This window comes from Carex rostrata, chromosome 28 (genome assembly GCF_964058835.1).
Source record: "Carex rostrata chromosome 28, lpCarRost1.2, whole genome shotgun sequence".
In the NCBI taxonomy this organism is placed as follows: domain Eukaryota; kingdom Viridiplantae; phylum Streptophyta; class Magnoliopsida; order Poales; family Cyperaceae; genus Carex; species Carex rostrata.
The window spans coordinates 3,371,443-3,392,656 of record NC_135945.1 but is presented as its reverse complement, the minus strand read 5'-3'; the positions used below and the strand labels follow the sequence as shown (position 1 = coordinate 3,392,656).

The following is a 21,214-nucleotide window of genomic DNA, read 5'->3' as shown; positions in this document are numbered from 1 at the left end:
TCGCACAAGTTTTTATCAGCAATACGACTATAAGATATTATTGTAATGCTCGTCATCAATTTACATCCTTTCTGGTTCCTTAAAAAGAATATATTTTAGAATTAGTGGATCCAGACTATTCTTTTAACTTTGCATGAATTTCAAAGTTCAAAAAATATTGTTCCTTGTACTAGTTCAAATCTCAAAGCAGCTGAGACACGGGACGCCCTTTGGGGAGCTAGACCCAATCACGAACATTTATTACCTCATCATATATATCGTTTTTTTTATTTGCAGCAACGGTATTCTATAAACGAAAACTACGCTCACAATTTATTGTATTTATTATGTTGATATTTAACATAGATTTTGAAAATAAACTCTAATTAATCTTTATCGCATTACCAGTTTTCAAGTGATAATAAGATGATGTGATTTGAGTTGTCGTATTTATGATGCAAAGTAATATGATTTGTTATAACTAAATTTATTATTTTTATATTATAAAAACATAAATATTGTAAATATATAAATTGTTATCTACATAATTATATTTATCACTCAAAATTGATACATATTTCCTCTAAAAATTAATACAAGAAAAACATTTATTAATTCAATTAATATTTAAGTTACAAGTATTAATAAAATCAATTTTGATTTAATTTTTTATCATTACAACATATAAAATAATGAGAAATGTGATTCTTGATTTTGATTTAAGGAGTATATAAATTTTGAATTAGAAAAGAAATTAAGTCAATAATAGTAAATTAATACATATTTGAAATTTGAGAAAAGTTTAAGTACCATATTAATTTTTCTAAAATTGAAGAATTTCAAAATAATATAAGTTTTCTCCAATGACTTATATGTAATTATTATTTTGTCTTCTTCATCTTTTTCTGCTTGAAAAGAGATATATGTAATTATTTCTATAATGTTATGCGGATTATAGAGAGTAAAATAAATTAGATAACTTTTTTTCATTATTTCTTAATTAATATAATAATATAACAATTATGCTGACAATAGAGAGAAAAAGGAACTAGATAAGTTTTTTTCATTATTTTTTAGTTAATATAAAGACAACTTGAGAAAAAAGTAAAGAGTATTTTAAACCAATGAATCATGTATATTATATGATTTTCAACCAAATATATCACACAAAAAGGCATGTAAGAGCATGCATGTCTAGCCTCAATTTATTTTTTATTTTCTTTTTCCTTAAAATAATCACACATTTGATCCTCAATTTTCCTTACGTGGCCGTTCAAAGGTTCAGATGAAAAAATAGTAACTAAACCAGGGTCTTATTTATTAATTTATTTATCATGTGCTCTATGATCGAAGCAAATTATCCTTTTGACCAATATTTTGTATATGGGCATACTAATTAAATAGAATTCTAGAATTAAAAATTACTTGTTTTATAATAATTTTTTATAATTAAAGATTATAGTACAAATAAAATTGAAAGATCCTTTTTTATTTCTATACCACAGATTCCCTTCAAGTCTGTAAAACTTTTAAATTGTTTTAGAATCTCCACACTTTTAAATTTTTACAAGTATATTATTATTTGTGCATGATGTGCTGAAAAAAGATTGATGAATAGATTGATTTTTTCACATCATTTAATCAATAAATATTAATTTTTCCATGCTATAATATGCAAATTTATATAATGAAAAAATAAATAATGTACAAAAAATATGTTGCCCAGTTATTTTGACAATGTTTTTTTTTACTAATTTAGAATATCCAAGCCAAAATAAGTCGATAAACACATCATCGTTTTCTTTATATGATCATGATCAGCATTAAAGAGCGAGAATTAATACATGCCCCAAAATTTCTATCGTACAAAAGCAGAAAGATGAGGAAGTTTCTGCTGCGTGTCTAATTATGGTAAACTCTATTTATTTTGGAATTAATTTTATGTATGGATTTTAATTTTTGAGTAGTGAACAAATTTTGAACTGAATCAAATTATTGCACATATAACCTACCTGAAACCTTTTAAAAACCTCATATATATGAAACTTAATTTGCATTCTCTCTTCTACACTTAGATCCAAAGAAAGCAACTTGTTTTGCTTCTGCTCACCCTCATCTCTGCTTGCATATAAACCACCAAACACCCTACTTGAAATAGACATGCATACTTCTAATCTTCTCCAAAACCTTCCATCATTGTGGAATTTGTTGATCTCAAAAAATAGTGGTAAAATTATGAATCTCAGTACACTGTGACTCTACCAATTGGTAGCACTCTTTTTGTTTGTTTTTTATATGCTGTACCAAAACAAAAACAACTGAAAATTTTAGTTCATTGGAGCCTAAACTTAACTACTCCAATTTAGTGAAAAATATTTACCTCTTCAATACAAATGATAAATATATATAGCAGCAGTCGGACAAATTTTATGGGCTCTTAAACCCAATTTTTGTTTCTAAGATCTCTTTTAAATTTGTCCGCGTGCTTTCTTCATTGATGTAATCAATTTCTTGATATATAATTCTGAAACCACATATATTTTAAAATTAATACTCAAATGTAAACAACAAAAGCGAAATGAGGGAAAGAAAAGTTTATACAAAATTTTACACGAGAATGTTGTCATGGAATGAAAAAGATGAAAATTATTTCAAGAACATTTATTTGGAAAGATTAAAGAGAACTGACGAAAAACATTTACTAAGTTTATTGTGCTATACTGCTAGAAATTCTTACTTTGAGCATTCATCATAAATTCCAATCCAGTCCCTCGTGGAACCACTTATAGTGTTTCACTTCTCTGAAAGTACTATCACCATTTTAGGTTTCCTACGAATATGTCAAATTATGTATGAATTAAATCATGTGAAATATGAGGAATTCTTTATTATGTTGTGCTTAACATGTAAAATTATTAAAAAAAAAAATGATTGACAGGGAGCATGAAAAAAGTCTTTTACTCAAATCAATGCATATCAAATGGTTTTTTCAGACTGAAATCAATGTTGCTGAACCTTAACAGCTACTTTATTTTTCTCCATTGCGAAGCAATGCTCTATGCAACTATTTCGAGTTTAATTATTTTTCCTTTTTCTTTGTAACAATTGCCAGTGATGGAAAGGATTTCATTGTCTCTTTTAAAATCTTTCTCCACAAAATTGAGGGAAGTGCGTGGTATTGATATTGGTTATAATAAGAGTTGCATGTAGTTGACGAAATCCCCGAGAACAGAGATTCAATCACCGGGAGCATAATCTATTATGTTCTGATTGTAGGTATTGATGTGTAATTACTGATTGTAGAAATCAGTTGCAAACATAGTCTCATTATGACAATTTAATGAATCTGGTATAAGATTCTCTTGAACCTTTTCATTTTTGTAATATATGCTCTTATGAAATTATGTTCATGTGGTTATTGCCATATTGTTATTGATTTTAATTTTTTTTTTGTTGGAATGAAAAGCCCGTGAGAATTCCGAATTTTGAGTATAGTTAGCTTTCTTCTTTTTTATTTATCAGGTTGGAGATATATACAAAATTAATAAACAAAGGTTTCTCTATTAGACCTCTTGAAGGTGTAAACTGATAAAGATACGTATCAGTAAATTATGTGAGTTGTTAGGGGCAAAATTACCACAAATGAATTAATTGGGTGTTTCAATTATGTTATGACAGTAATTGTCCATGCATAAAATGATAAAATGTTGTTAATAGGGGCAGAAATGTTAGTTTCTTTAAGTACAAAATATATAATACTGAAACAAAATTGCTGCTTATTTTTAAGAAAAGAAGGTTATATAATTTATGCACTTTTACTTGGAAACAGATTGGGAAGGGTATTGGCAACCTTCCAACTGTAAAATAATTGACACTGACTTGTGTGCTGTGAAATTAGATATATGCATGTTTTTACAGTCGCTGGACTATAATTTCAATACCTTTGCTCCAGTTATACAAAACCTAAGAGCTAAGTGAATATCTGATAGTGTATTAGCGCCTTTGTCAAAAACTGCCTGTCTGCATCACATTTAGATCTGATGTTGTATTGGCCTGAACTGTTATTTATAATCCTAAACATTACCTAAATTGTATCAATGCCAAAACATCGCCTAATCTACCCATCAGCATATATTAATTAAGGATTTTAAAGAAAATCTGCTCCAGAAAAAAAATTGCAACACAATGTCAAAACATATAACATCACAACAATGTCAACATTCAACAAATAACAACACAACAAATTAAAATTTAATTGAATTTCATAAATAGTGTAAGTTAACTAATTTAAAATATATAAAGTTATCAAGTCAAACACTTTTAACTAGATAAAACTGAAAAGTTATATCTTAATCTCAAATACACAACACTAATTATATATAAAATTAACTCTATATAATTGTCAAATTACATTAAATAAAAAGTCTGCTTAATCATATATTTCTACATTATGTCTTAAGTCATAACTAATTTTCTTTTCTGTTACTAAAATAATAAAATTATTAAATTAGTTAAGAGTTGGTGATTATCTACAAACTGCTAAAAAAATGAAATTTCACAATATTTCTCTTTTTTTTCATAAAAAAGTTGATTTTAAATTTCTGAAATGTTGAAATGTTGAAATGTTGATTAAAACATCATTACCGTTGGAAAATTTATTGCGTGACTGAACATATCTTAAAGGTATCGTAAGTTTTCTCCAATGACTTATATATAATTAATGGTGTAAAATTATGCTGAATATTTTTTAGAATTACAAAGTAAAAATAGATATTTGTTTTTAACGTACATTTCTTAATATAAGAATAATTTGAAAAGAAATTACAGAGCATTTTGCCTCTTTAAAAACTCTGCTATATATACTATATATATTAAATCAATGGGTCATTTAATTAATCTAAGGTTGAGCTGAACATTTCATACAAAATACATGTATGAGCATGCATTTTTGGGCTCACTTATTTACATTCACACACTTTTTGTATTCGAAAACTAGTAAATTTTTTATTTTATTTTTTCCTTAATATAATCACACAATTGTTTCTCAATTCTCCATTGATATCACCTTATTAGACCTATTATTTCGACTTGTTTCCATACAAAAATCTATGTTTTGAACCAACAAATAGTGCCTTTTACATTGAATATCCATAGAATGTGGTACTGCTATGTTTTGGTTCTTACTTTGCAGGAATCAGGCGAAATCGGACAAAATCAGGCAAATGACAGACTTCAGGAAGATCTGATGCGAGGCGCATCACCCAAGATGCGAGTCGCATCAAAGCCCAAAGCGACCTGCGATGCGACCCTCACTCCTCACTTGAAGACCAGATGATGCGAGTCGCATCACGGGTTGCCGCCCAATTCAAATTGAACCTGACAAGCCCCAAGTCAGACCTGTTGCCTATATAAGGAGGTCCTATGCCAGAATTTCGGGGGCTTTTTCCCCCTTTACATTCCAGATCACTTGGAGAGCAGAGATCAAGAGAGAAGGAAGAGATTGGAGCTTGCTTGAAGAAGAAGAGAAGAGAAGATTGCAAGATCCTCTCCAATCCACCTTTGATCTTCGAGCTTCATCATGATCTGCCTATTCCTTCTCTCTTTTATGTTTTCTTTTACCATGTTTGAGTAGATCTTTAGTTCCTAGGGTTAGGATGTAGTCTCTAAACTTTGTCTTTGAGTTGCATGTTGTTTTGATCTAAGTTTGAACTTGTGTGATTCTTTGTTTGAGTATTCATCGATTGCTTGATTTTGATTGCTTGATTGATTCTTGATTGTCTACTGTTAGATGTCTATAGCATCTCTTCTAGTAATTTGGCCTTGATGTTTCTTGCAATTGTGATTGAGTATTTGAAGTAGATCTAAGATCAATAGTAGCCGAGAGGTGAACTTTCCATTATCGAAAGGTTGTGGATACTTCTAGCAAACAAGACAATCAATTTAGGTCAGATACCAGTAGGCGAGAGCTACAGGTTGAAGCCTCGCACAAGAAATCAACTTAGATACGAACACATGTCAGCTCAGCTCGAGGGCCAAGCGACCCGCATCAGAGATGATGCGAGTCGCATCATACGGGTCGCATCAGAGATGATGCGAGTCGCATGATAGGTCCAGAGAAGGCAAAGTTTGGGATGAAACCTGAAACCCTGGGAGCGCCTTTTATCATTGTTCAAAACCAAAACCTTTAATTGCTTTCATTTACTGTTAATTGAATTGTCACTTGAAATTAGGAAATATAAACAAACCAAACCCAACTTTTCACACTTCTAGTACCTAACTCGGATTAGTAAGAATTTAGAATCGAATTACACCGTCCCTGAGGATCGATACCTTATTATACTATACGGATAGGATTGTGCACTTGCAATCTTAGACGAGAGTAGATTCAAGGTTTAAACTGGTACAACTAGCTGTACCTGAAACTTTGTAGCATACATTTGTAAGCGAACATCCATCCGTAGCCGCTCAATGATTCAAAATACAAACTTCACAACTCAACTTAGTTCTTATTTATTTATTACTCATTTATTTAGTATGTTATTATGATAAAAAAATGGAAAGTATGTTTTGATCAATATCTTGTAATGATACTAAATTAGGTCCATAAACTCATCATGGATTTTCTTTACCATATGATCTGCATTAAATATCGAGAGAAAAAAAAATAGAAAGATGTACATGAAATATTTTTATATACCACACAACCAGGAACAAACAGTTCTTTACAATTCTTTATTGTAAGCGGTAAAGAAAGTTTGCCGATAAATATTTTTTTCGCATCATTTGATCAATACAAAAAGTATAAAACAAGTTATTTTCCTCTTTTATTTAATCAAATATCGGACTATAAGCAACAAATATATTTTTTTATCTGGTGAAAAATTGTAAAATTATTGATTTTTGTGGGATCAAGTTTGAAAGTACAACAAACAATAATAAGCATGGATGTACGTAGAATATAATAAATATTGGATATATAAAGACGAGACAGATTTTGCAAAAATAAATAAATTCAATCTTAAAATTAGAGATATATATACATTTAACAATTTGAAACCATCTCTTAAGAAATATTTGTAGTTTAAAAAATTAAGACGGCTTAAAAAAACATGTTGGAATTTCGTGATCTAGCCCACCTTCGTTCTAGTGGACAATAGTACAAATCCTAGCCGTTCGATTTATGAATAACCGCATAGATGCGTTTATAGTACGCAGGGAGGATCAATCCTTAACTCCTCAAATGTGATTAAACCAAGTTTTTAATCTAACGTCTTACGAACTTTTCACTCGTATTTTTCAGCAATACGGTTAGAAGATAATATTGTAATGCGGGTCATAATGGCTCTATAATTAATGACCCTCAAAACATGGCTCTAACACCCCCTCATTTCCCAGTCCATATCCTCTAATTTTAAGATTAATGACTGGTATTTGAACATTTTATAACTTTGCTTTTCAAAGAAAATTTCTTGGCACATGCATGAACGCTATATTTATTTATATTTTGTATATTGCAACTTTATTATATTTGCACGATAATTAACTTTGCTAGCCTTAGTTGTACAATAGGTATTACAAATTCATTATGATTTTGTTTTATTATATATCGGCTAAAGATAAGCATTACCGATGGAAGACAAATTTGGTATATATGCTTTTAATTTGAAGAGACAAAAAAAAAAAAAAATCAAAATATTGGTATGTGAATTGAAATTCAAGTAGTACTGAAATTCATGTTGATCTTTACAAAAGCTTTTGCTTGCTTTATTGCATTTTCGTAAATTTTTAAATGGTTGCCCCATTAGCTAGCTAGCAATGCTGAAAAGTGACATGTACAGGCCAACAATTATATATGGGAAGAATAACCAAACTATGGACAACGAACATACAACCTGAGATAAAAAAAAATAAAAATCATATGATTTTTTTATCTTATTTGACCTACAGGTACTCAAATTATCATATAATCTTCAATTTTTTTACATAAAATTTATCAGTATATTTCTATGGGTCAACTTTGTTTGTACGGAACAATTGCTAGATCGCGAAGTAAAAATATATCTATTACTCAATTGAGTTAATAAATAGTTGATATAATGCATATATAATAGGGAAAATGTAGTAGATGAAGCAGTGTTATTTAGACTTTTATTTAAAAGTGACTTATTTGAAGATTATACTGGCTATTTTGGCAATGACTGTCATGACTTCTTTGAGATGGTGAGGGACTCTAACAATTCTGAGAAAATGCAGTAGATGAAGCAGTGTTATATATATATTCCTTAATTAATATAATCACACAATTGTTTCTCAATTGTCCATCCGTAGCCGTTCCAAGGTTCAAAATGAAAACTTCATTACTAGATTTGGTTCTTACTTATTTATTTATTTATTTATTTATTTATTGTGTGTTATCTATACTGAAACTAGAATGCAAAGTATATTTTGATCAATATCTTGCAAATGTTTGAATAGCGTTTATCGCGTCATAGAGGACTGACTAAAAAAACAACACTATACTCAAATAGTGGCGCTATAGTGTGAAATAGCGCGCTATAATGCTGATAGTGCCACAGGTTTTATTGTCCGAAAACGCTATAGCACACTATTTAGAATCTTATTATCTTGTAATGAAATACTAACTGTATTTATTTATTATAATTTTGAATTAGAAGTTATGGCGCGAATAAATTAAATAAAAAAGTTGTTTTTTTCTAGATCACATGCTTCCTTCAAATCGTATGTAACAATTTTAAATTATTTTAGAATCACCATACCCAAATTTTTTTTACAGGTATATTATTATTTTCGGGTCATATGATGAAAAAAGATTGGTTAATATATTGTTTTTTTCACATCATTTAATCAATAAAGATTACCTTTTTCATGTTTTATTATGCAAATTTACAAAATGGAAAAAGTACACAATAATTTCCTCTGTACCGCATATTAGGTATCAAACGGTAAAAATCATGTCATTTACTATTTTATAATATCCAAACCCAAAATATAGGTCCATAAACTCATCATCGATTTTCTTTACCATATGATTTTAATTGCACAATCAGTTATAAAAAAAAAGAAAAAAAAAAAGAAAAAAAGAAGAAGAAGATGTACATGAAACATTTTTAAATTTTGAAAAAACACAATTCATATTTCAATTAAGACCGTTTTATATGATGGATGGATTGACAAATAGACCATATTGATAAGATCTTAGGTGGGCAACAGATTCGGTTCTCCAGACCAACTCATTAATGTTTATTGTTAAAGGAACAGGAGTTCAATAGATATATGAGGAGGGATCAAGTTACAACATTTTTTGAGTTACAACAAGTTACAACAAGCATTATTTACATTTTCAAAGTCCAAATCGTCGATCCAAACTGTTAGATGTGATCTCTATAATAAAATGTGCTTGGAGACCAAATTTTACATTTTTTGAAATTTTTTTACTATTTATTAAGATGGGTACAAAATTCAATGGTATGAATTTGACTAGTTTTTGTACCCACCTTAATAAATAGTAAAAAAATTCCAAAAAATGTAAAATTTGGTCTCCAAGCACATTTTATTGTAGAGATCACATCTAACGGTTTAGATCGACGATTTGGACTTTGAAAATGTAAATAATGCTTATTGTAACTTGTTGTAACTCAAAAAATGTTGTAACTTGATCCCTCCTCTAGATATATATCAAATTCAGTCTAATTTTTAGTTTAAATCATTCGATTCTAGTTAAGATTCATACATCTAGTTTAAATTCAAGGGACAACTTATAATTCTAAATTTCTACATTAACTTCAACACAATCTTATAATATTTTAGACTAGACATAATAAATTTAATCTGATGGCCATGGAATGTCCGCTCACTAATTTCTAAACTAGTTAATAGAGAAATAGGAAAAAAAAACAGGCCTGTTAGTCATATTAACAACAAAAATAAAGTTAGAATGTCATAATTTTTTACACGTGCATATATAAAATGATGTAGATCATATCTAATGATTTTATTTTGACACTTAAGTTTTAGATTTTAAATTATTAAATCTTTTAAAAATAGAGACACAATGCATGCACAAAAAATAGAAGCATTTAAAGTCTCCTCTTAACCAAAACAGTTGGCTTTTTTTTTTTTCCATTACTCAAAAGATATATTCTGTTGCAGAATCCGTGTAGCCGATTATACATCGTTCTTTTACTCATTTTAACAATAGAAGCCCACTAAAGATCGAATGTTGAAGTCCAAAATACATTTGTAGTGCAGCCCAAATGGAATATGGCAGTGTGGCACACTGGCACTTAAAACTTAAAAGAGATTAATGACTGGATTTTGAACATTTTGTAACTTCGCTTTTCAAAGAAATTTTTTTGGAACACGAACGCTAGCTATATTTATTTCTATTTTCTATATTACAACTGTACTATATTTATACGATAACTTTGCTAGCCATAGGTATTACAAATTTTTTACGATTTTGTTTTATTATATATCGGCTAAAGATAAGCAATACCAATGGAAGACAATTTTGGTATATATGATTTTAATTTGAAGAGACAAAAAATTCAAAATATTGGTATGTGAATTGAAATTCATGTTGTTCCTAATTGATATTCCTGAGTGCATTATTTTATAGATTTTGACAATAAATTCGTTCATTTTTTCATTACCGGTTACTTGGTGTGATAATTTTGCTAGAATTCGTAATGCGTAGTTAACTTAATTAGTCATTGAATTCAAATATTATTTTATTTAGTTAGAACGTTTTGCTTAAATTATAAAGTAGGAAGATGTGCGTTTTGTTTTAAGGAAGCAGCTAACAGTCTCCCAACTCCAGTCTTTCAAAAATCTCCGGATATTTTTAACTAATTCTGTAAACATCAATACTAAATCCTGTAAATATCAATACTAAATCCTGTCAACATAAAAACGCGTGATAGCTGTTAAAAACGCGTGAAAGCTGTTAAAAACGCGTGACAGCTGTTGAAAAGACGTGACAGCTGTTGGGGACCACCTTCTGTGAACATACACATATTATCCTGGAAACATATACATATAATCCTATAAACATACACGTATAATCCTATAAATATATACATTGTACTTGAAATTATGACAGTTGAAATTATGGCAGTTCTGGCAGTTGAAAGCGCGTCAAAACTAAGCTCAAAAGGGAAGGCTTTTATACACGGAGATTTTCGGAGGATTGTAGCCCGAGAGACATTACCTTTTCTCTTGTTTTAATATTTACGATGATAAGATTTCATGTAGATTTTAACAATAAACTTGTGTTTTTACAATTGCTGTTTTTTTGTGTGACAACGTTGCGAAGATTGGTGATTTGTGGTTAAAATATTGATTTCTTGGTCAAGTCTTTTTTTTAATTAAAAAAATTACGTACTTTAAATTGACATGGCGTGATTTGGGTTTGTATTTATGATGTTGATATTTAATTTGGATTTTGGCAATAACTCGCGATTTTTATTCTTTGTCTATTTTTCATGTGATATATGAAATAAATTATATGATTTGCTTTTAGCTCTGAGTTGTGCATATTTATGATGTACATGAAAATTTTTTTGCTATAAACTGAATTCAAGGTGATAATTAATATAATATATTATATTATTTTATTTCAATTTCGGATATAAACAAATATGACTTTGTAAATATATTAATTTTTAATCTATAATATTATAGAAACACATTTTACATTTTAACTACAATTGCAATTTTGTTTTCATATTTTATAATTTTATCTCACTATTCTTGTGTCGCTGGGTTTTCGTTTTGTGCCACATCTTTTTAAATATTGTGTTCAATTAATTGTTATAAAATCTCCAAATCTGCAATATTAAATAGGAAAAACATATTTTATCAAAAAGTAATAATTAGATTACAAATATTGTAAACAATAATAAAATATACTTTATTTTAATTTTTTAATTGTCACGGAATGTAATAGTATGAGTATCACATTTTTTATCTTAACCTGCATAATAAATTAGTTTTTAAATATAATCTTTTTAGATTATCGAAATAAAATATTAAATAGGTGTTCTAAGAAAGCATTGTTATTAATATTTAAACTTTGTCAAAACTTGAGTACCTTTTAATTTTGAGATTAAAGAATATGCAAAGTTTTCTCCAATAGCCTATACGTAATCATCTCTTCCTTTTTTTTAGTATTTTTTAGAATTAGAGAAAAAATAGGTAATTGTTTCCAACATTTCTTAATTAATATGACGACTACTTGAAAAAAATTAAGGGGTATTTTATCTCCTCAAAAAAACATTGCTACACTATTCAACCGATGGATATTTATAATTTCAGCCGAATACATCATACAAAAAGTATGTATGAACATGCATGTTTTGCCTCACTTTAGTCACACACTAATTAAGTATAAGGACTTGCAAATTTTTTATTTTTTCTTAAATTTTTTATTTTTTCTTTTTTCTCAAAGTGTGAGCATGACAAAATATGTTTTATATATTATGTTCTCTATGATAAAGAATGCAAAATATGTTTTGATAAATATTTTGTATTGAAATACTAACTAGAATTTTAAAACTAAAAACCACTTGTTTTTAAATTATTTTGAATGAGAAGTTATGTCGCAAATAAATAAAAATATAGTTTTTTTTTCTTGTACCACATGCTCCTTTGAAATAGTCTGTAACAATGTTAAATTATTTTATATAATCTCTATACAAAATGCTTCATTTTTACAATTATATTATTATTCGCGCATCATGTGGTGAAAAAAAGATTGATGAATAGATTGATTTTTTCACATTATTTAATTAATAAAGATTACTTATTTCAAGCTGTAATATTTAAAATCTATATAATGAAAAAATGTACATAAATATGTTGCTCTGTTATTTTGACCTTGCCTTTTTTTTACTAATTTAGAACATCCAAACCAAAAAAGATTTAAAAGTAAAACACTCGTCATTTTTCTTTACCATATGGTCATGATCTGCAATAAGGAGCTAGAAATACATGCCACAAAATAGCAGAAAGATGATGAAACATTTATATATATATACCACACAACCAGAAACAAACATTTGTTGACATTTTTATTTTATTTAGGGGGATACAAAAAAAGAAGCCCATATAAAAGAACAATATTTTACATTATTATTTTTATAATTAATCAGACGAAAGTTGCTCCAAAATTCGAGACGACCCAAAAAGAACAACTTGAAACAAGACTTACCGAATACGAGACAATCTGAAATTGTACAACTTGAAACTTTACCTGAGTAGAACTGATATATATGACTCAAAAATCCGACCGAACCTGAATAGAACTAAAACGATCAAAACTTGACTTGACTTGACTAGGACCTAGGGGTGTAAACGGATACGGATAATCCGTTCCGTATCCGGAAATGATCTAAAATCAGATTAAACGGATACGGATACGGATATTTTTTCCTTATGATGAAATAATAGCAGATACAAATACGGATAATTTTATGAAGGTAAATATCTGTATCCGTATCTACAATTATCCGAATCCGAAATTGCTCCTAACCGGGTCCAACTTTATCCGGATAGAAGTTGTTATATAATCATCTCATATTCATCTCAGTTTTGGTTGTGGGATAAATGATAATACGATATGGTTTTCAATTTAATCTTTTTTTCACTGGTGACGGTGCTACAATAGCGCTATTTTCTTTCAATTTTATCTTCATTTCTTCACTCCCCATTATTTTTCATTCAAGACTTTAGCCCGTAAATGTAGTATGCTTTTAGTCTCTGTTAAATTGATTTTAGCCATTATTTCAAGACAACAACAAGGCACTCCTTTGTATCTTAAATTGTATAACTCAATTATCTGACAATTATTTGTTTGGTATCCGTATTCAAATCCGTATTTGTAGATTATTTGCTCCGTATCGTATCCGTTTAAGGCAAATTTGGTTTGAAAATTTAATATCCGTTTAGTATCCGTATCTATATCTGCTCATTGAAAGACGGATACCGGTATGGTATTAGCATTATCCGCTCCGAATCCGCTCTTTTTACACCCCTACACAAGCTGGTTCACGCAGATGGCACTGCTATAGTGTATGTTTTTGCTAGAAGTTTTTATTTGTTTTTCTTGTTTTGATTTGCTTTATTTTTCAGGTTGTATGTTTGTATAATTGTATGTTGTGTACTGCTGTTTGTAATGACTGCGAATTTTTTATTAATGCATACCCTTGAAAATCGCTTCCAACTCCAAGTTTAAAAAAAAAAAAAATTGTGCTAATTCGATTTCGTTCAAATAACATATCATATATAGTGATTAATATGATCATTTTGTAATCAACATCACTCAAGTGTTTTTTTTGAAAAAAAACAAATATTATTCCTTTCCTCAGAAAATCAAATGGAGAAAAGGAAATTCCAGAGTGGCATATCATGTAAAATAAAATAGTTGTGTACAGCTTTTGATCTGTTGTTGACCAATATTTGCGCATGGACTCCGAGTTAATTTGGGTACCCCTTGAAGAACACCTACTATTGCTCATTAAATACCCGCTCACTAATTTGGGTATTGTGTTGTTACGTCAATTTGATACATTTTTTCATTTTCAAATTTCTAAAAACTAAATACAAAATGATAGATTGGTTGCAAGCCTATTCTTTTAGTAAATCAGGTATCGATTCAAGGGTAACCACATGATTAGCGAAAGATTTCAAAGAGAGGATGTTTTGAAATATCAAATAAACTCAAAACCTTTTTCTATCTCAATTTTCAAGACATCCTCTCTTTGAAATCTTTTCGCTAATCATGGATTAACGCATCTTAAAACAAAACAGTAACGGAAATATGGATTAACACACCTTAAAACAAAACAGAAACAAAACAGTAATACACTATCAAGTATTAGTAAATTATATTTTGTTCCTTCTTTTAAAGTGCTTATCTGTATAACTTTGTGTGTGACTTGCAATGTCCATGCCATGAGCCATACATTCCAACAGGAGGATGATTTAATTGCTGCGGGATGAAATTCTCTCCCTTGGCAAGCGGTACCCATGGCCACATTAACGTGGCCGCATAATATAGGGAGGCTTTGACCCATATATAGCTGCAAGAGAGAAGAACATTGTAGTTATCCATCCTGAGGCGGTGTAGGCTGCTCGCAAAATCACGATTATCAGAGATGAGGAAGAAATGGGCTGGTGGCGGATTTTGCGCTGTCCAACTCATCAAGTTGCCCCTGAGCAATATGTCTGCACTGTAATTTTCACCTGTCACATTGAGATTCAATTAGCCATATGCAATTTTTTTTGTTTGGGTCAATAGTCAATTGTGAATTTTCCTAAAAACTTGATGAGTTGGAAAAAAAATCATTGAAAATCCATTATACCACCAAGGCAACATGATTTTGATGGTAATTCAATGTGATGAAAGCTCATGTCATTAAACTACACTTTTAACAATTCATCTGGTTACAATTCTCGGCAACCTACTTAGCTAACAAAATTGGTGTTTCAGCAAAAAATATCATCGTCTTTGCACCTGCACCTGACTCGAGAAATTTCTAAATGATGATAATTTTAGATAGGGTTAGGAGGTGCACTAAAACCAAATATACATTACTTTCACCATAAGGGAAGTTTCAAAAAGGAAAACTTTCATTCACATTTTAATACGTAACCTCAAAAAGACGGAGCAATCAGAATTAAAAAAAAAAAAAATCGGGAGAATTTAATTAGAGATATCAGAATGAAAATTGGCTTAATAGACACCGGCATCCTTTACTCACTATGCGGGAAATGAACGAGGGTAATTCCGGAGGTGGTTAGAGCATCCTGAGTGGCGTACGACATCTTGTGTCCTATGTCACCGAAGGCATTGATGGACACGGGACCTCTGATGCCACTGAACCGTAGGGCTGTAATGATCCTGTCCGCAATCTGGTCCGCATCAACTCCAGTTGGGATGGAACAGTTCTTGTAGTCCCACCACACCGAAACATTGCTCCCGTCATCCCAACAATTCTGTGCTAAGGATTCCGTACGGCGAGATGATGAGAAGGAGGAAAAATGAGAGCGAAAGATAAGGTGGAGGCGAGGCCACGAGAGAGGAGAAGAGGCTGGAAGGAGAAGGGATCGCGATCGAGCTACGGTTAGGGTTTGCATTTTCTCTTCCTGTTCGATTTAGGTTTCTGGCAATAGCTTGGGAAGCAAGAGACCCCGAGTTTTGTTAAATAAACCCTTTGTCGCTGGTCTACGTACTTCGCCTGTCTCGGCGTACCCGCCTATTGGACTATCCGGGCTCATGTGGGCCTATACTGGGCTTCAGCCGCTTCAGCCCAAGCGCCTAAAATCCAGGCTGTATATCTATTCTTATTCATTTAAAAGGGTTTTCATTTTTAAATGGGTTTTAAAAGAGTGTAGATGATGTACCTATCCAGATAGTTACTTGGATCGGTTATTATATAAAGAACCGATCCAAATGTTATTTTTCTTTCAAATTTTCTTTTCATGTTATAAAAGTAAATTACATATAAAAACAGAGAGCAAAATGTAACCTTGATTTATTTAGAATTGTTGCATGTCATGGTAGTTATTATAGTGGTTGCTATGGCCAATCATACATAGATACATGTCAGTGTTGCTATTAGTGTCAATAGTTATTAATTATTGACGACTGTTAATTGGTTGATACTAGTTGCACTTAATTACATGTTTGCCAATTCTAGTACGTGTTGAGAAATTAAGAAATATAATTCTAAGAAAAATGAATTTTATTGAATGTTATTTTTAAAATTGATTATGTATATTTATACAAACTAATTAAGGCTCAAGGAGCCTTTATTGTAACGTTGGTTTTGTTTTTGAAATACATACAATGACATATTCTCTTCTTCTTCTTTTTTAATTCTAGCCCTTAATCTACGACGATGATTAATTTCAGATTGTAAATTAATATCCATAAAATATTCTTCTATTTCCGTATATTTTATTTTATTAATTTCTATGAATAAAAAATTTCTCCTTGTTTATATCTATTTTCTTTCTTGGTAAAAATTTCTCCTTGTTTATATCTATGAATAAAAAAATGAAGTAAAATCTACAATACATATAAAGCTAAATACATAAAAAATTAAAAATTACAAATAATGAAAATTAATTATTAACTTATTGTATTGAATTGTCATTGTGATTTTAAATAAAAAGAATACATAACTACTAAAAATACACATGTCCATTTTAGTATGGTGATTGTCGAGGAAGAAGGTGTCAATAAGGTGTGTTACCATAAAATGGTGCAATTGTATCCCTCCTCATTTATTATTATTATAATTAATCATGTTAATACAAATATAAACCTGTGGGAAAAATTAAGACACTAAGATTATGACTGAAAACACAACATGCATGTGAAATAGAAAATATAAATTGTAACGTAAAAAAAAATAAGGATGAGTAGACGGTTTTAATTATTGGGTTCACTTTCACTTCGAGAGAAGTTAAAGCTGATCGGTGGTCGGTAGGTCCAAATAGAATAAGGAATTCAAGCCTTAATTATTTTATCAAATGCGGATTATAATCATGTCAGTTTAATATTTAAAATTAGGCCTCTAAATGTAAACCACCTATTCTTGTTGCTTAAGAGTAATTAGTCCTCTAATGATCCCACTATCAGTGACTATTTTTTTTTCATATCCTAATTCTAAAAAAAAAAATACTTTTAGGATCGATTATTTATTAATAACCGATCCTAAAAGTTTTTTTTTTAAAATTAGGATCTGAAAAAAAAAACTTTTAGGATCGGTTATTAATAAATAACCGATCGTAAAAGTATTTATTTTTTTTATTTTTTTAGAATTAGGATCGGTTGTTTAGAGAGAACCGATCCTAATATTTATGTAGCGCTAGGGTTTATTTTAGTTTCGCGCCTCTGTACTGATCCAAAATATTTGAGTCTATTTGAGTCCCGTTTCGCGCCTCTGTATTGATCCAAAATATTTGAGTCTATTTGAGTCTCAACTCATCCCTCTCTCTCTCTCCCTCTCCTCCGTGTCTCTCTCTTTCTCTATCTCCGTCTCTCCCTATCCTCTGTGTTTCTCTCTCTCTGTCTTCGTCTCTCCCTCTCAAAGCCGCTCTCCCTCTCAGTAAACTTTACTATTAATTTTAGGTTTATTAACAAAGTGGATTTGCATGTGATTTAAGAGCTTTGATGTTAATTTTGTCTTCCATTTGCAAATTTTATTTTGAACGTTACCTTGTTGGTATTTTTTTAGGCTTGCAAATTGAAGTTAGGGGATTTTAATGGTGCTCTATTAGATACTATTTTGCAATTCGTGAGAGGGAGGATCATGCTAAGGCTTATTTTCGTCAAGGACAGGTTCTGAAATGTATTTGATATTTGTGTTTTTGGTGCCAAAATTCTGAAATTTATTTGATATTTGTGTTTTTGGTGCCAAAATTTATTTATATTTATCTAAAGCTTTAGTTTTGGTAAACTTTGCATGAACATGAATTTTTTATAATAATTTAAGATGTGTATGATATATATTTAATTTAGGATGTGTATATGATATTTGATTATTGCTTCTTATTGTGCAAAAAAAAAAAAAATTAGGATGCTGGCCAGCAAAATATATATGGAAGTTGGTCAAATAAATAAAAATATTTTTTTTAGCTTCAATTAAACATCAGGATCGGTTGTTTAAAATAACTGATCTTAATTCTAAAAAAAGAAAACTTTTAGGATCAGTTATTTTTTAATAACTGATCCTAAAAGTTTTTTTTTTTTTAGAATTTGGATCTGAAAAAAAAAACTTTTAGGATCGGTTATTTTTTAATAACCAATCCAAATTTTTTTTTTTTGAATTAGGATTGGTTATATTAAACAACGGGGAAAAAACTATTAGGATCGGCTCTCAGATATAACCGATCCAGATAAGTGCTTATTAAGATCGGTTGGTTAAAACATAAAAAACCGATCCTGATAGTATCAGTATCGCCTTCATCAGAATCAGTTATATTCCGATACTAATATGCGTATATAACCGATCCTGATTTTATATTTTTCACTAGTGAAGACAATCTGAAATTGTACAAATCGAAACTTTACCTGACGAAAGTTGTTTTTCTTTTCCAGGCTGTATGTTTGTATGTTGTACTGCTGCTTGTAATGACTGCGAATTTTTTTTTTATTAACGCATACATTGGAAATCGCTTCCAAGTTCTCAAAAAACAAAAACAAAAAACAAAACTTGTGCTAATTTGATTTCGTTCGTATATAGTGAGAAATACGATCATTTTGTAATCAACATCACTCAAAGTCTTTTTCGGAAAAGAAAAAGAAAACCAAATATTATTCCTTTGCTCAAAAAATCAAATGGAGAAAAGGAAAATCCAGAGTGGCATATCATGTAAAATAAAATGGTTGTGTACAGATTTTTATCTGTTGTTGACCAATATGTGCGCATGGACTCCGACTTAATTTGGGTACGTACCCCTTGAAGAACACCTATATTGCTCATTATATACCCGCTCACTAATTTGGGTATTGTATTTTTAGGTCAATTTGATACATTTTTTCAATTTTAAATTCTAAAAACTAAATACAAAATGATAGATCAGTTACAAACACACAACCTATTATTTTTATAAATCAGGTATATCGATTCAGAGATAACCACATGAGTAGCGAAAAGATTTCAAAGAGAGGATGTTTTGAAATATCAAATAAACTCAAAATTATCTCAATTTTCAAAACATCCTCTCTTTGAAATCTTTTCACTAATCATGGATTAACACATCTTAAAACAAAACAGTGACGGAAATATGGATTAACACACCTTAAAACAAAACAGTAACAAAACAGTAATACACTATGAAGTATTAGTAAATTATATTTTGTTCCTTCTTTTAAAGTGCTTATCTGTATAACTTTGTGTGTGACTTGCAATGTCCATGCCATGAGCCATACATTCCAACAGGAGGATGATTGAATTGCTGCGGGATGAAATTCTCTCCCTTGGCAAGCGGTATCCATGCATGGCCACATTAACGTGGCCGCATAATGTAGGGAGGCTTTCACCCGTATATGGTTGCAAGAGAGAAGAACATTGTAGTTATCCATCCTGAGGCGGCGAAGGCTGCTCGCGAAAGCATGATTACCGGAAATGAGGAAGAAATGGGCTGGTGGGGGATTTTGTGCGGTCCAACTCATCAAGTTGCCCCTGAGCAACATGTCTGCACTGTACTCTTCACCTGTCACATTGAGATTCAATTAGCCATATGCAAATTTTGAAAATACAAGGACCATAAAAGAGTCACGCACTACTACAAAAATGGTCATTGTACACTGCACATTGTACACGGATTTGACAATTTTACGTAAAAACCGTGGAGAAATTGTAATTTTTTGGGTGCCCGGAATATCTGTGAAATCTCTACACGGTTTTTTATTAAAGAATCGGTGTAGAAAGCCTTGAGAGAGCTACACGGACGTTTATTAGGGAATGTACACGGCTTATTGTCTAAATAACAGTGTAGAAAGCCTTGATAGAGCTACACGGATATTTAATTAAAGAACCGTGAAGAAATGACCAACTTGTACACGGATGTCTGTTTAAATAACAGTGTACAAAGCTTGAGAGAGCTACACGGATATTTAATTAAAGAACTGTGAAGAAATGTCCAACTTGTACACGGATGTTTGTTTAAATAACAGTGTAGAAAGCTTGAGAGAGCTGCACGAACGTTTAATAAAAAGCCGTGTAGAAAGGTTATTTTAGGGTTTTGGTAAGGGCGCGCCTTTTCGAGCACCAAGTTGGTTATATAAAAGGCCTTCTCCTTCCAGCGCCGTTTTGATCAATTCTCTCTCTCTCTGTAATCTGATTATTTACAGAGGGGGTAATATGAAGATCATGTTTTAATAAAGAAAGAGCTGATCGAATAAAGAGTTGGGATGAAGACCTTCAAAAAAAATGGAAGAGGAGGGATGAATGACCTTCAGAGCCAGACGAAGTGTCAAATGAAGAGTCCAATGAAGAGTCCAATGAAGAGTCGGACGACTCTTCATTCGACTCTTCATCCGACTCTGAAGGTTGTTCATCCACCTCTTCTCTTTTTTTTGAAGGTCCTTCATCCAACTTTTTATTTTCAGCTAGCTCTTTCTTTATTAAAATATGTATCTTCATATTACCCTCTCTAAACCCTACTGGCACCAAAAGGAAAGAATCACCCACTTGTAAAC

The 21,214-nt window shown here is 30.5% G+C and overlaps 1 protein-coding gene across 1 annotated transcript; it reads right to left on the bottom strand.

Moving 5' to 3' along the window:
- Positions 1-14,911: 14,911 nt before the first annotated feature.
- LOC144545515 (uncharacterized) lies at positions 14,912-16,137 on the bottom strand. The gene is made up of 2 exons (XM_078294080.1): positions 15,762-16,137; positions 14,912-15,243 (listed from the first exon to the last, which is right to left on the bottom strand). Exons 1-2 carry the CDS (start codon positions 16,135-16,137, stop codon positions 14,912-14,914), a joined length of 708 nt encoding a protein of 235 aa, XP_078150206.1.
- Positions 16,138-21,214: the final 5,077 nt, after the last annotated feature.